At 46.0% G+C, this 13,489-nt stretch overlaps 1 protein-coding gene across 4 annotated transcripts in view; it reads left to right on the top strand.

Moving 5' to 3' along the window:
* Positions 1–13,489, top strand: part of ASTN2 (astrotactin 2) — an 887,719-nt gene that overhangs the window by 859,772 nt on the left and 14,458 nt on the right. For all 4 annotated transcript variants that reach the window (XM_057724291.1, XM_057724290.1, XM_057724292.1 and 1 more), the window contains one exon: positions 12,284–12,384. In XM_057724291.1, coding sequence (XP_057580274.1) covers positions 12,284–12,384 — 101 coding nt within the window. The remainder of the gene's footprint in view (positions 1–12,283; positions 12,385–13,489) is intronic.

Genomic DNA, 13,489 nt, shown 5'->3' on the forward strand with positions numbered 1-13,489 from the left:
ATTGCCTTTGCCCAGGGGGTTGATTTTCAAAAAAGCATTGTTCTCACTTTACCTCACTGGAATATCATAAATAAGCAAGATAAGCAAGATAACATTTACTGTACCAAGCACTGTTTTAGTTGTTTCCCATCTTATTACATTCTTATAACAATCTTGTCAGGCAGATACTATTAACTCTAATTTACAGATATGGAAACTGAGGCAGGAACAGAGAATAGAGCCATGATCAGATTCAGCCCTTCAGACTCCAAGCACAGGGGTTGCGCCTTCTCCCCACACCCATCCCTCCACCCGTGGGGAAGCAGAGCTCACACATGTGTTGGAGACTGAGCTCAGCTGGAAGTAGATAAGAACCATTCTGCCTATAGTGTTCCCTAACTCGATGTCCAAGGGTAAATCCAAGTCAGTGACCTCTACTTGGCCTCCTTTCCTCTGCACTTGGCTTCAGCAAAATGCAGTCTCAAAAGGCACCACAGAAGAAGAGAAAGACTTTAGGGTCAGATGTGGAAAGAGGAGCAATGTCAGTGTTGAAAGGGGGTGACGGTGATGGTATTCCTGTACTAAAGATCCCTTCCTTGTCAAAAGTTGGGAACAGGGAGTTCATCCTTCTAATAAACTCTAACCTCCTCTGAACTGTGACTCAAGACCCAGTTGGGACCAATGAATACCTAATAATTCTATTTGGAAATAGCACTGGACTTTGAGTTAGGAGACCTATGCTGGGACCTGGCTGCACTACTATCTACACAGCCTTGAGAAAGTCAATTCAGATTTTCATGGTTCACTTGCCTCCTTGTAAATATGGATTTAATGATACATATCCCTTAGACAGTTGTAAAGAGAACAGAAGACCACTGTATAAAAGTCCCCACCTATGCATCTGATACAGAGTAGGTGCCCAAGAAACGTGTGTGGAATCTCTAAGGCACTTTCATATCCATAATGACTACTTGGTCCTCACAGCATCCCTGTGGAGATATCAATAGGTACCTGAGGCATGGAGAAGTGACAAGGTTAAACCTACATATTGTGTCTTCTGTCTCTCAAATCAACATATTTCCAAGTTATGCTTTCCTGCAAAAATTTCTATAACTGAAGTCATTTAAAAATTACTGTTTTTATCTGGGTTTCAGAGAGGCTCTCCAGTATGTGATAAAGATATAAGAAAAAGGCCACAATTCACTTTAAAGATCCCAGGAATACAAGTTGAAGTGGAACTGAGCATTCCATGCATAATTCATTCCTTGACTTGGAACCGTAAATTTCGGCTGTGTCTGCTTTACCCTAAAGCAACCTGTTAAGAGATGAACATCCTCCAACTAAGAGCTATGGCCAGTCTAACTATGTGTTATCATGTTGTCTACTCCCTGAAAAAAGAGAGATAGGAAAAGAAGAGGGGCGAGAAGGGGAGGAGACAGAGAAGAAGAAAAGGAAGGAGTAGGATAGGAACTGCTGCTAAAGTCAAGTGCCGACTAGAATTTTTCTTTCAAGAGGGGTCAGGTTATACCTGACAGGTGAATGAATGAGTTTAGACTGGCCATTTGCGTAGCACTTGTGTATTAAAATCCATTGGTATAGTCATGCCTCTAAGGCTTTCTGGGTGGGGAAGGTAAGGATTGTCACCATGGTTTTTGTAGGAGAAATTGAGATTCTTATAGGTGCTTGACATTCCCTGTAGGTCGCAGCTGACAGGGGTCCAGGTGGCCCTTGAATGCATTTCTAAGGCTTAGTTCACTGTTTAAAGAAGGGAGAAGGGACACCCCTGAAGCACATGTAGGGGCAAGAATAAATTTTTATTGAAGTGCTGTAGCACTGCATCCCATTTCTTGTTCACTTGACAGCTGTCTGCTCTCCTGTGAGCTCCTTGAGAGCAAGGACCACACTCTTCTCCACGAGTGGTTCCTCCCCTGCTTAGCACAGTGCCGGGCGTCTGTCAGGTGTTCCATCCGTGGCAGGCACACACACAGTGGAGCTGCTGTGATAGTCACTCATTCCTCAGTCGGGTACTGGAGATATCCTCAACATGCTTTAAGTGTAAATCAGTTTATATTTATTTCATTTTAAATGTCAGTACACGAATCATTCATTTCTGAGCTCTGGTATTCCTGGCACTGTGCATTTTGGGGTAATGCTCATAACCCTGTGAATTTGGGGGGTCTTGGCAGGCAGAGCAACGCACGTCTAGCACTGGTTCTAGATTGTCGCTGCCTCTGCCTGAGCTTAGGCCCTCAGTGGTTTCCCGACTTGGCCTTCCCCCGGCGCTCTCTCTGCTGGCTCCCCCCACCCCTGATTCTTTACCTGTTAGCTCATGCCGCTGGAGGGGTTGGAGGGAGTGCAAGTTCAGGGAGCTGATGTTTGGCGTCCATCCGCAGACTGCCTCACCTTTGTTCCAAGCAGGGCCTCACAATCACAGCTCAGAGTGGGTTGTTTTGAAAGTAGAAACCAGGGCTAGAGTCTTTAACACCATGACAGTTTCTCTGTGCCGGGCACTGGAATTCAGTATTTATGTTGGCGGAAAGCATGGGTTGTCAGCCCAAGTTAGGAGATGGAAGAAGGTTGGGTTTTGGTGTTGGGGAGTAGGTGGGCTGCATGTGGTATCCGTACAGCCCCGGGCTGATCATTCTCAAGTCCCCCTTTGACATACCTGGACCAACAGAGATATTTTGCCTGGTGGCCAGCACCCAGCTGGAGGAAACTTTGGACATCTGAATTCTGGCAGCCAGGCCATACCATCTTGCCCAATGCCCTCATTTCACGAGCTGGGAAACTGAGGGCAGGGAGTGCTCCAAGGTCACACTGCCCATTCAGTAGGCAAAACTGGAGTCCAGATCTTCAGCAGGCTGTTGTAGCATTAGACCTGGGGTGAGAATAGCTGTGTGACTTTGGACAAGTCACCTGCATTCATTGTGCCCATCTGTAAAACGGGAATGACTTCTCACCCTGGGATCAAATGAAATAATGTAAGCAAAAGATTTTCATGTTAAGTACTGTCAAAGCTCTAATTCAGTGGTCAGCAAACTTTTCTCTAGAGGTCCACATAGTAAATATTTTAGGCTTTGTGGGCCATATGTTCTCTGTTGCAGTTACTCAGTTCTGTCACTGTAGTGTGCAAGCATCCACAGAAAATAGATTTTAAGAAAACGAGAGTGGCTTTGTTCCATTAAAACTTTATTTACAAAAACAGGCAGCAGACCAGGTTTGGCCAGGCACCATAGTTTGCAGACCCTGCTCCAGATGCTTGGAAATTGTTCTAGTTACTATTGATGACATAACAAATGACTGCAGAATTTAGGGGCTTAAAACAACCATTTGATTGTGCTAATGGATGCTGTGTGTCGGGCATTCAGACAGGGCACAGCAGGTTGGGCTGTCTTTGCTCCATTAAGTCTGGGGCCTCAGCTGCAAAGGTTCAAACGCTGGAGGTGACTCAACTGCTTGAAGGCTCCTTTATGCGGCTTTCCTTTTCATTTTCTAATTAATTAATTAAATTGATTTACTTATTGGCTGCTTTGGGTCTTCGTTGCTGCACACGGGCTTTCTCTGGTTGTGGCGAGCGGGGGCTACTCTTTGTTGCGGCGCACGGGCTTCTCATTGCAGTGGCTTCTCTGGTTGCGGAGCACAGGCTCTAGCCATGTGGGCTTCAGTAGTTGTGGCTCATGGGCTCTAGAGTACAGGCTCAGTAGTTGTGACACAGGAGCTTAGTTGCTCCGTGGCATGTGGGATCTTTCCGGCCCAGGAATGGAACCCGTGTCGCCTGCGTTGGCAGGCGGATGCATAACCACTGCGCCACCAGGGAAGTCCCTATGCATCTTTCTGGTGATCGGCTGGGATGACCTGAACACCATGACTGCTGAAGTGCCTGACATAGCCTCTCCGCATGGCCTGGCTGCCTCCCACCAGGGTAGCTGACTGTCCTGCATGGGGCTCAGGACTCCAAACAAGACTTTTTCAGAAAGCAAGGTGGACATGGCATCGCCCTTTATGACCCAGACTCACAAGTTACACAGTGTCCCTTCCACTGTGCTCTATTAGTGAACGCACGCATGATCCCGCTGCATTCAAGGTGAAGGGACATAGGCCCCTGCCTCTCAATGGGAGCAATGTCAAAGAATTGGGGTGGGGGGCTCATTTTAATTCCTAATTTAAACACACACAGTGAAAAAAGGTGAATGCTTACTTAGCACTTACCACGTGCCAGGCACTGTTTTGAGTTCTTTATTGCTCCAACATCCCTTTGAAGGAGGTCATATTATCATCCCCACTTTAAATACAAGAACACTGAAGAACGGAGAGGTTAACTAACTAACCCAAAGTCATAAAGATAGTAGGGTGTTAGAACCAACATTTGAACTCAGGTAGTCAAGCTCCAAAGGCTGTTCTAACCATGACCCATCCTGCTTCTTTGTGATCCTGAAAACGAGAATGCTCTTTCTACTGTTCAAGCAGAACTGGGTAAAGAACATGAGTCTTTGGACTGCCCGGTATCTAGCAGGTCTTCCTGCCAAGAGTCAGTTACAAACATTATTGCACACCTACTCTGGGTTCAGACTGTTGTGTGCACCATGGGTAGACCAGGGAAAGAGGGACAGTGCTCAAATTCATTCATAAGAAGCCTAAAATATGAGTGGAGGGATTGAATCCTGACTTAATTCTCACAACCCCGTGAAATGGAACCTTGGTCTTCATCTTACAGATAAGGAAACCAAATAAGGAAGCCAAGGCCCAATGGTTCAGTTGCTCTTGCCCTGTAGCTGACGGAGTTCAGACTCAAACCCAGAGCCCAATAATGCAAGTTCATGCTCTTTGCCATAGACTCCAATGGAGAAGGCTCTAGAATGGATCATACCAACTCTTTCAGAGGCAAACATCCTCCGTCCCTGGAAGATCAGATCTAGCCCATCCCACAGCGCTGATCTTGGTCTTGTTCCCTCCTTGCAGAGACGAGAGATTGAAACCCAGAAAAGGGCAGTTAAGTATCTCCGGCCATCTGACTGTTCAGACCCCAAGCTGGAGCCAGGACTCAATGTTTTTCCCACTGCCCCTGCCTTCCACATTGTGCTGGGAATGGCAGGGAGGGGAGTGACGGTGGTTGGTGGCAGTGGGGGGGGGGGGGGGGAACTAACGGGAAGTTGTTTGCCAGAGCTGTGTGGGGGAAGAAGCATTTTACAAGACCAGGGCCTCTGGCCTGGAAACATCTGTTTCCCTTCAAATCAGCAAGGAGACTTTCACCTCCCCAGAATGCCTAAATCACGCGGCGGCTGGGGAAGAGTAGGCGTTGGCCTGGAGACTTCAAACGCATTTTCTCGTCCTCTCGGGGACCTGGTTCTGACGTGGGCCTCTGAGCCCCTGTCCCTGCCCTTACCCCCTGTCAGATCTGTGAGAAGCTCTCACCTCCAATTAATGTCTCGGTTTCATTCTCTCACCCCTGCTGCGAGGGGGTCCGGGGGTCCTGGAAGGGACCAACAGCAGCTTCCTCTCCACCTACTCTCCTCTGATCTCCACTAGGACAACTTAGTCTGGGTGTAGGGGGACAGTGTCAGAGCCTTGGGCTGTGGCCTAATAATAATGATAGTAATAATAATATTGATAACAATATCCACAGCTCTCTCTTGTTGATGCTAACATGCCAGGCATCATGGTAAGCAGTTTCCTGCCATATCTCATTCTAAAAGCTACCCTATTTAGTGGGTTTTAATATTATGATTACTATTTTACAGGTGAGTTAATTGAGGCAAGGCCCCACACAGCCAATAAATAGAGAGCCAGAATTTAAAACCAAATTGCCTGATTCCAAAGCCATGCTTTGGGTCACTCTGTTATTCTATCTCCTTTAATGGCCTTTTTAATCTAATCACTTTTTGTTCATTTTACAAATGGGGAAACTGATTTCTAGACAAAGGAACTACTACCCCTTTTTTTTTTTAATATTTATTTATTTATTGGCTGCGTTGGGTCTTTGTTGCTGCGCCTGGGCTTTCTCCAGTCGTGGTGAACAGGGGCTACTCTTCCTTGTGGTGCACGGGTTTCTCATTGAGGTGGCTTCTCTTGTTGCAGAGCATGGGCTCTAGGCACGCTGGGTTCAGTAGTTGTGGCATGTGGGCTCAGTAGTTGTGGCTCATGGGCTTTAGAGTGCAGGATCAGTAGTTGTGGTCCACGGGCTTAGCTGCTCCGCAGCACGTGAGATCTTCCTGGCTCAGGGATTGAACCGTGTCCCCTGCATTGGCCGGCAGATTCTTAACCACTGTGCCACCAGGGAAGCCTGGGAACTACTACCTTATAGTCATTTGAGTCATTCATTCAGTCTGTCATCCATTCTGAAAAGTATTTGCTGAGCACCGCATGGTTTAGGTATGTGAGCACCAGATGGAGGTGGATAGAGATGGGCAGGGCCATATTCCGGTCCTGAGGACACTCACATACTCTTGGGGGCATGAGAGAAGTTTCTGGGCCTTGACCTAGCCTGGCCACATGTGCCACGACAGGGCACTGTGCAGGGAGAAGGGCTTCCCCAGAGGAGAGGAGCTCTGATTGATGCTGCACAGACAAGGTGGAGAGGATCAAGTGGAGAAGGGGTCAGGTGACCCAGATGGAGTGTGCAGCGTGTGCAAAGGCAAAGCAGTGGGGTCCATTAGCAGTTGGATGTGGTTCTACTATGAAACAGAGTAGGAAGCAGAGATTGGTAAACAAGGCTGGATCTGGCCAGAGTTTGAGACTCAATGATAAAGTCTCAGACTGACAGTGTCAAGTGGAGGAACATCAAGGAGTCACGGCGGGGGCCCCTGGTAAGGAGTTTGTGCTTTGTCCTGAAGATGGTGAAGAAACATTGAAAAATACTTTGCATTCGAGTAGTCAGTCCCAGGCACTTCCCCACACGTTGAAATCCCAATACCCTAAGACCCTATATACTTTAGGCGCCTGAGATCTCGCCACCCACAGTCTCTGGAAAAGCTGGGACGCAAACTCAAGTTTTCAACCACCTTGGCCAGTGTTCTTTCCCCTGAAACAAAGTCAGAGGAAAGAGTAGCAAGGGTTTCAGCCTGGGGTTTCGGGTTCCTAAATAGTCCCTCCCACTTCATCCTTGGAGTCACCTCTTTTATAATTAAATTATCGCATAGGTGCAACTGGACCCAAGTCAGTCGATTGCACAAGAAGCAGGGTGGTATATAGAAAGAGCACTGGAGGAGGAGTCAGGAAAGCCAGGGTGTTTATTCTGAACTTACTGGCAGCAGGTCCTTGTACAAGTCTGTTCCCTCTCTGGGCCTTGGTTTTCTCACCTATAAAATGAGGTTGTAGAGTTTGGTGATGGCTTAGGAGTTCTAGTCCATGTTATCAGTGAACCCCAGCCTGCCCCAGCAGGTAAAGGTGGAAGAACTGAGCTGAGATAGTTGGCATCCTTCCTGACCCCTGAGAAACCCAGATCTGACTGTGTCCTCTCTCACTCTCTCTCTTTCCCCTTTTCCCTCTGCTTTGTGGGTATGGACATGTGTATCTGTTTCTCAGCCTCCCTTTCTTTCTCCTCATTCTCTCCTCTTTCCCCACATCAGGGGCTGCCACTTTCCCCCCCTCTCAAAGAGGCCCCCCAGGCCCTGCCTGGTCTCCTAACAGCTTTCAGATGTGTCTCTGGAACTGTTCTACAATTACAGCTGAGACAGGCAGAAAGCGCATGGCCTTGTGACTTCTGACCCAGGCCCATAAGGCTGACATCTTCTTCTTTCTCCACCCCTCCACCCCCACTGGCAGGGTGGCCTGAGGACTCCTGTATCCTGAGGCCCCTACTTACATGTTGGGTTACTCGAATAACACAAGTAGAAGCTACCTTTTAGGGAGCGAAGATTGAACCTGGCGTGCTGCAATCAGTATATCATTGAGCCTTGATCTCAAACTTCTGAGATATGGTTAATGTCACCCTATTTTACAGGTGCAGAGACTGAGGCTCAGAGACAGTGAAGTGACTTCCCAAGAATGCTCAGCCAGCGATTGGGGAAAACAAGATGCTACCCAGGTTTTATAACTTGAAAACCTAGGACTACTTCTTTCCCAGCATGCTGTTATTCATGCTGCTTGGCTAAGCAGGGAGGTGACCCAGGGCCCTCTTGGTGGAGGAAATATATTACAGGAACATCATGGAAACATAATTGGCCAGTGGGAAAGCAGCCTTTAAAATGTCTCATGTTTGGTGACTCATTCATGTATTTTATTTACTGCAGCCTTCTATGTTCCCCTCAGCTGAAATGCCTCTCCTTCTCTTATACTCCAAGAAAGCATTTTAAAGATGTGTACTCTTGCCCAAGTAAGTGCTCTCCATATGGCCTTTATAAAAATTTGCAACTTACAAGCCACTTCTTATGCATCACTCTATGTAATCCTTGAGACAGCCATGCACTCTCTACAATTATCCCCATTTTGTTGATGCAGAAACTGAAATTCAGGAATGTGATGTGATATGCTCAAATTAATTCATTTACTCAGATATTTAAAGTGCCTATCATATGCCTAGTACTGTGTTAAGTGCCAGGGATATAGCTGTACCCAAGGCTCAGGCCAGGGTTTGGATTCTGCCTCTGCCACTTTCTAGACGTTGTGTGGGTAGTAAGTGCTTACAAAGTGGTACCCAATACTCTCCTTACCTCCCTCCTTTGTCAGTTACTAATTGTCACATCCTGGAGTTTCACTATGATCTTGCTTCCAATCCTTCTGCAAGGCTTCCCGGTCATAACTCACCTTGTATAGCACTTATATTTCGTATTCATCCATGCTGACCTGTGAAATGGACAGCAGCCTCCCTAACACAGATGCCTGATGCAGAGAAATGAAATAAGCACAGAGCAGTAAAGTGACTAGTCCAAGGTCACACAGCCAGGAAATAGAATGGAAAGTAAACCCAAGCCTGGCCATCTCCAAGACCAGACTTCTTCCTGTCATCTACTGCTTCCCTTGACTGAGACAATACTGGATGCAATAAGTGCTAGAACTGAGCTCTGCTCACAGTGCCGAGAAATGACAGGTGGAGAGAGAGAATGCTCACATCACAATGCTGTTGTTCTCATGCCAAAAGCTAAACCCAGCAGGTCTAGAAAGCAGATGGATAGATTGGCTCCCGTCTGAAGATGGGGCCAAAACATCCCATATTTCAGTCTCTTAAGTCACATCTATTAGGTTTAGACCCACACTTGTTTACCCTTGCCAACACTCCAAGCCAGCTGATGAAAGATAAAAGGCGAAATCAGATTTGACAAGATAGTAGAGTACAGCGTGCTTAAGAGTATAATATTTGGATTCAGACAGACCTAAGTTCTGGTCCCCTATTGCTACTTACTTAATATGTAATAGTAGGTCAATTACTTGACCTGTTTGGAACCAACAAGCTTATTGATAAAATGCAAACAATCATGGTACCCAACTCATATATTATGAAGATTAACTGGAGTAGCGTATGTAAAGGACCCAACACTGATGAGCACTTCTTAGATGGCAGCCGTGCCTACCATTACACTTGGGCAGTGGGCTAGGTTTTTTACTCTTGGACTGCAGGGAGGGACTTGTTTCTTTTGTTTTGTATTTGGGGAAACTTAGGACCAGAGAGGATAATCAACCAGCCCAAGGTCTTACAACTAGTGAACCTCAGAGCCAAGGTTTGAATGGACACTGATTGGGCTACAAGGTTCCTTCTGCTTCTGGGCTCTGGGTGACCTGTCCCCTGCTTGACCCCTCACCCCAGTCCCATGTGCAACAGACTGGTGGGATAGCTCAGTGCTGACACTCCTGCGGTGCTAGGAGGTGTCTCCATGGGTCTGTCATGGGCCTAGGGGCAGTGACCCATAGCAGCAAAGGATGTGGAGCATATATGGTTAGGAGACTTGTTGCCAGCCTGGCTTGTGGCATCATAAACACAGACCTGGCGTGAGCAATTGATGAGTTCCTGTGTGCACCAAAAACACCAGCTTCCTAGAAAAGGCAGGATTATGCTAAGGTGCTTTATGAATTACAATGAACCTCAGAATCAGTGTCAAGGAATAAGCTAGAAACACATTCTTGGGATGGCATGAATGCCTTTCACAGTTCTTTCAGAGAGACACTGAGAGTTTCTTAGAAAGGAGACTTTCACACACAAAAAGACAAATGGTAGTTTCTCCAGAAAGATACTGGCTTCTGCCAACTGCGCCCCTTATACCAAGAAGTTCTGATTTATAGTGCCTTTTATAAAAACAACCTCTGGACTATCAGGTCATGAGGTATTAAAGCTGATAGGGTCTCTGAGATTCCCAAGTTCAGACCCTCTGAGCCTGTAGTGGTGGAGCTGGAGCAGCAGACTGGCAGCTGAGCTCAGAGTATGGGTTTTAAGAATGAGACAAACTAGGGTACAGGTCTTGGTTCTTTCATTGTCTAACTCTGTGATTTTGGACAAATTGCCTAATTTTTTGATCTTCAGTTTCCTCTTCTGAGAGATGGAGATAATGAGGGTGATTATTTAGGAGGTTTTCATAAGATTAGAAAAACACGTCAAATGGCACTGTTTCAACATACTTGGAGTTTGGCACGTGTACCTAATGGAATTGTATTTGTACAGAGGTGATATCCACAGACCTTTAGCCAGAAGACGGTAGCTGATAGTGGTTCAACACATGGGCTTTGGAGTCAGACACGCCTAGGCTTAATCACCAGTCCCAGTAATTACTGTGTGATTCTGGGCAAGCCGCTTTCCCTCTCTGAGCCTCATATATAAAATAAAGAGAGTAGTGGTAGCTATCTTTTAGGATCATCTGGGGGAATTAACGGCAGTAATGCAGATAAAACTGCATAGGTCCATGCTTGACACATATTAAGGATTCAGTACATATTAATTAATTTGGACAACCAACTCATATTTATTAACTACCTAATATGTGCAGTCCATCTGGGTTCAGCGTTCCGCAACTTGGCAGTCAGTGTTATGCCCATTTTATAACATGAGGTAAGTTGAGGTGTTGGAGAAGGAGAAGAGAAAATAGGACCCTGGGACTGTAGTTTGTTCTACCCGACCCAGGGAATTCTCTTCCTACTCCACACTACCGCTCTACCCTTGCAGGCTGGTGAAAGAGGATGGCATGACACAGACAGGATGCTTAGATGCTTAGCCCTTCTCCCTTCTATTCAGATTGTCACTGGCCTCCAAGGATGACCACTTCTTGAAAGTGTACTCACTCCTTTAACTTTGTTTAAACCTCAGAACTGGGAGATCTGGAGGTAGGAAGGGTCAGAGAGCCTTCTCAAATTTGGCCAGGCAGTAGTGTCTACTCTAGAAAGAATTCTGTGCCCTGGATTGGACCTGAATTCACCAGGTCTGCAGTTTAGCAGTTCTCTTCTTCTAATACCACACAGACTGTCTCCTTCCCCCAGTACAGCATGAAGCTACAGGTGGCAATTCTGAAAATTGAGGACATGCCTTGTACCTAGAATAACTCCCACATGGTCCTCCCCACCCTGCCCCATCTTCCCACTCTTCGTTACAGCCACACCAGCTGTCTTTTCCTCCAACAGTCTGGATCCTTCTCTCCTCAGGACCTTTGCACTTACTGCTCTTCCTGCCTGGAATGCTTTTGCTCCCATAAGCTAGTTCCTTCTCATTTTCATGTCTCAGATCAAACCTCTCAACGAGAAGGCCTTTGTGGACACACCTGTCTGAAGCAGCCACATCCCCCTTCACTTTAGTCTTTGTTGTGTGATCCTGTTGTATTCTCACTCGCATTCAGCATTATCTAATTTTTTGCTTACTTTTTGTTTAGCTTTATGCAAGCAGGCACCTTGACTCCCTTGTTCATCTTTATAATCTTAGCACCGAAAATAATTCCTGGCACATAGTTAATGCTCAACTAGTACTTGTTAAATGAATGAATGACATAATATATAAATAAGTATATAAAGCCATACAAGATAGCATCAGGGTTCACTTCCCAAGTCCTGGACTTTGACTGCTCTGACCCCAGTAACTATGAGACCATAGAAAGATACACAACTAAGTCTCAGTTTCTCATTGGTGAAATGCAGGCAATAATAATCCCTGCCTTCTAGGCTTGCTGCTTGTAAATTAAGAGATTAAGTGCAGGATGCCCAGCAAGGTAGTTGGTGTTCAATAAATGTTTAATAATTATCTTTTTTTCTTTCTAAATCATTTCTCCTGCAGCCTAAGCATCCCTGAGTTCTTTCAACTGTTACTCCTGTGCTGTGATTTTGTGCTCCTCCTTGGAACTTCCAGGGCCGTTTCCGAGGTCACAGCCTTGTGCTCTGTTTTCTCATTGTGCTACAGGTTCACTCTCTACGCGGTAGATACACGAGGGAGGCACTCAGAGCTCAGCACAGTGACCTTGAGGACCGCCTGTCCGCTGGTGGATGACAACAAGGCAGAAGGTAGGTGACCCGTTTCTTCCCTTCCGAGGTAACTCCCATATTTTCCCTATCTAAATTCTGCACCCAGCTGTCACTAACCACTACTCCTTTCCCACCTCACACACATATTGGTGCAGGGAGAAGAAAGCCAAGGAACTAAGGAGGAACGTGGAGCTAAGTTAATCAAAACACTGAAGGAAGTTGAGATTGACCAACAGTATCTTTGCCAGTGGAAAGACTTGCTCCTCTTTTATAGAATCTGTGTTCTGACTTAGAGGCAAGGCCTGGTGGAGAGCCAGAACCCCACGACTGTGTTCTGGCCCTTGGCTTAGGCTTTTAGAGACCGATTCCTTTCTTCCACTTCAGGCTATGCTAGAGCTGGCAAATCGGTGGCACCTGGAAGACTTTGCTGCTGTGATGTAGCGGACATCATTAGCTGATGACAGCACACCTTCCCAGGGGTGGCCTCAGAATCCTTGGCATAGAGCTACAGTCAGGAACTATCCATCAGAATTAGCATGCAAGATGATTTTGTTGTTCCTGGTCCATGAAGTTGTAAACATTAGGCAAAACACCTGTTAAAAAAGAAAAAAACCAATAAACCAGAACCACTATATACTTAGCTCTTAGGCAATGTGTAGATACAGTTTCTATAGAAATGTAATGGTAGCTCATGAGTCCTGGTGGTTCACTTCAAGTGGAGCAAATATTTTCTAAGAGCCCTGGTATAAGCAATACAGAAGAGGTGTGCTCTCTATCTTTCAGGAGTTCACATTCTAGGGGGAAACAGAGACATTTCTTCAAATGGCACAGTCATAAGCTTGATGATAAATGTTTGTGTGCTACCTACCAGACAAGAGGAGAAGGTGAGATAGTGAGTCTCAAAAGGGAAGGGATTTGAGATGGTTTCCTGGTAATTTTTTAATTATTTTAATTTTAAGATGACTCATGAACATGGTTAAAAAAAAAAATAAGAACAACAAAAATCAGAGTAGAAAACCTTACAAAGTAAATGCTCCTCCCATCCTGAACCCAAGTCCCTCAGACTCTCCTGGAGGCAATTGTTATTAACAGTGATGAGGGGACATACATAAATGTCGTTCAAAGTCTTTAAAGATGAAAGAAT

The sequence above is a fragment of the Hippopotamus amphibius genome, chromosome 2 (assembly GCF_030028045.1).
Source record: "Hippopotamus amphibius kiboko isolate mHipAmp2 chromosome 2, mHipAmp2.hap2, whole genome shotgun sequence".
Taxonomy (NCBI): domain Eukaryota; kingdom Metazoa; phylum Chordata; class Mammalia; order Artiodactyla; family Hippopotamidae; genus Hippopotamus; species Hippopotamus amphibius.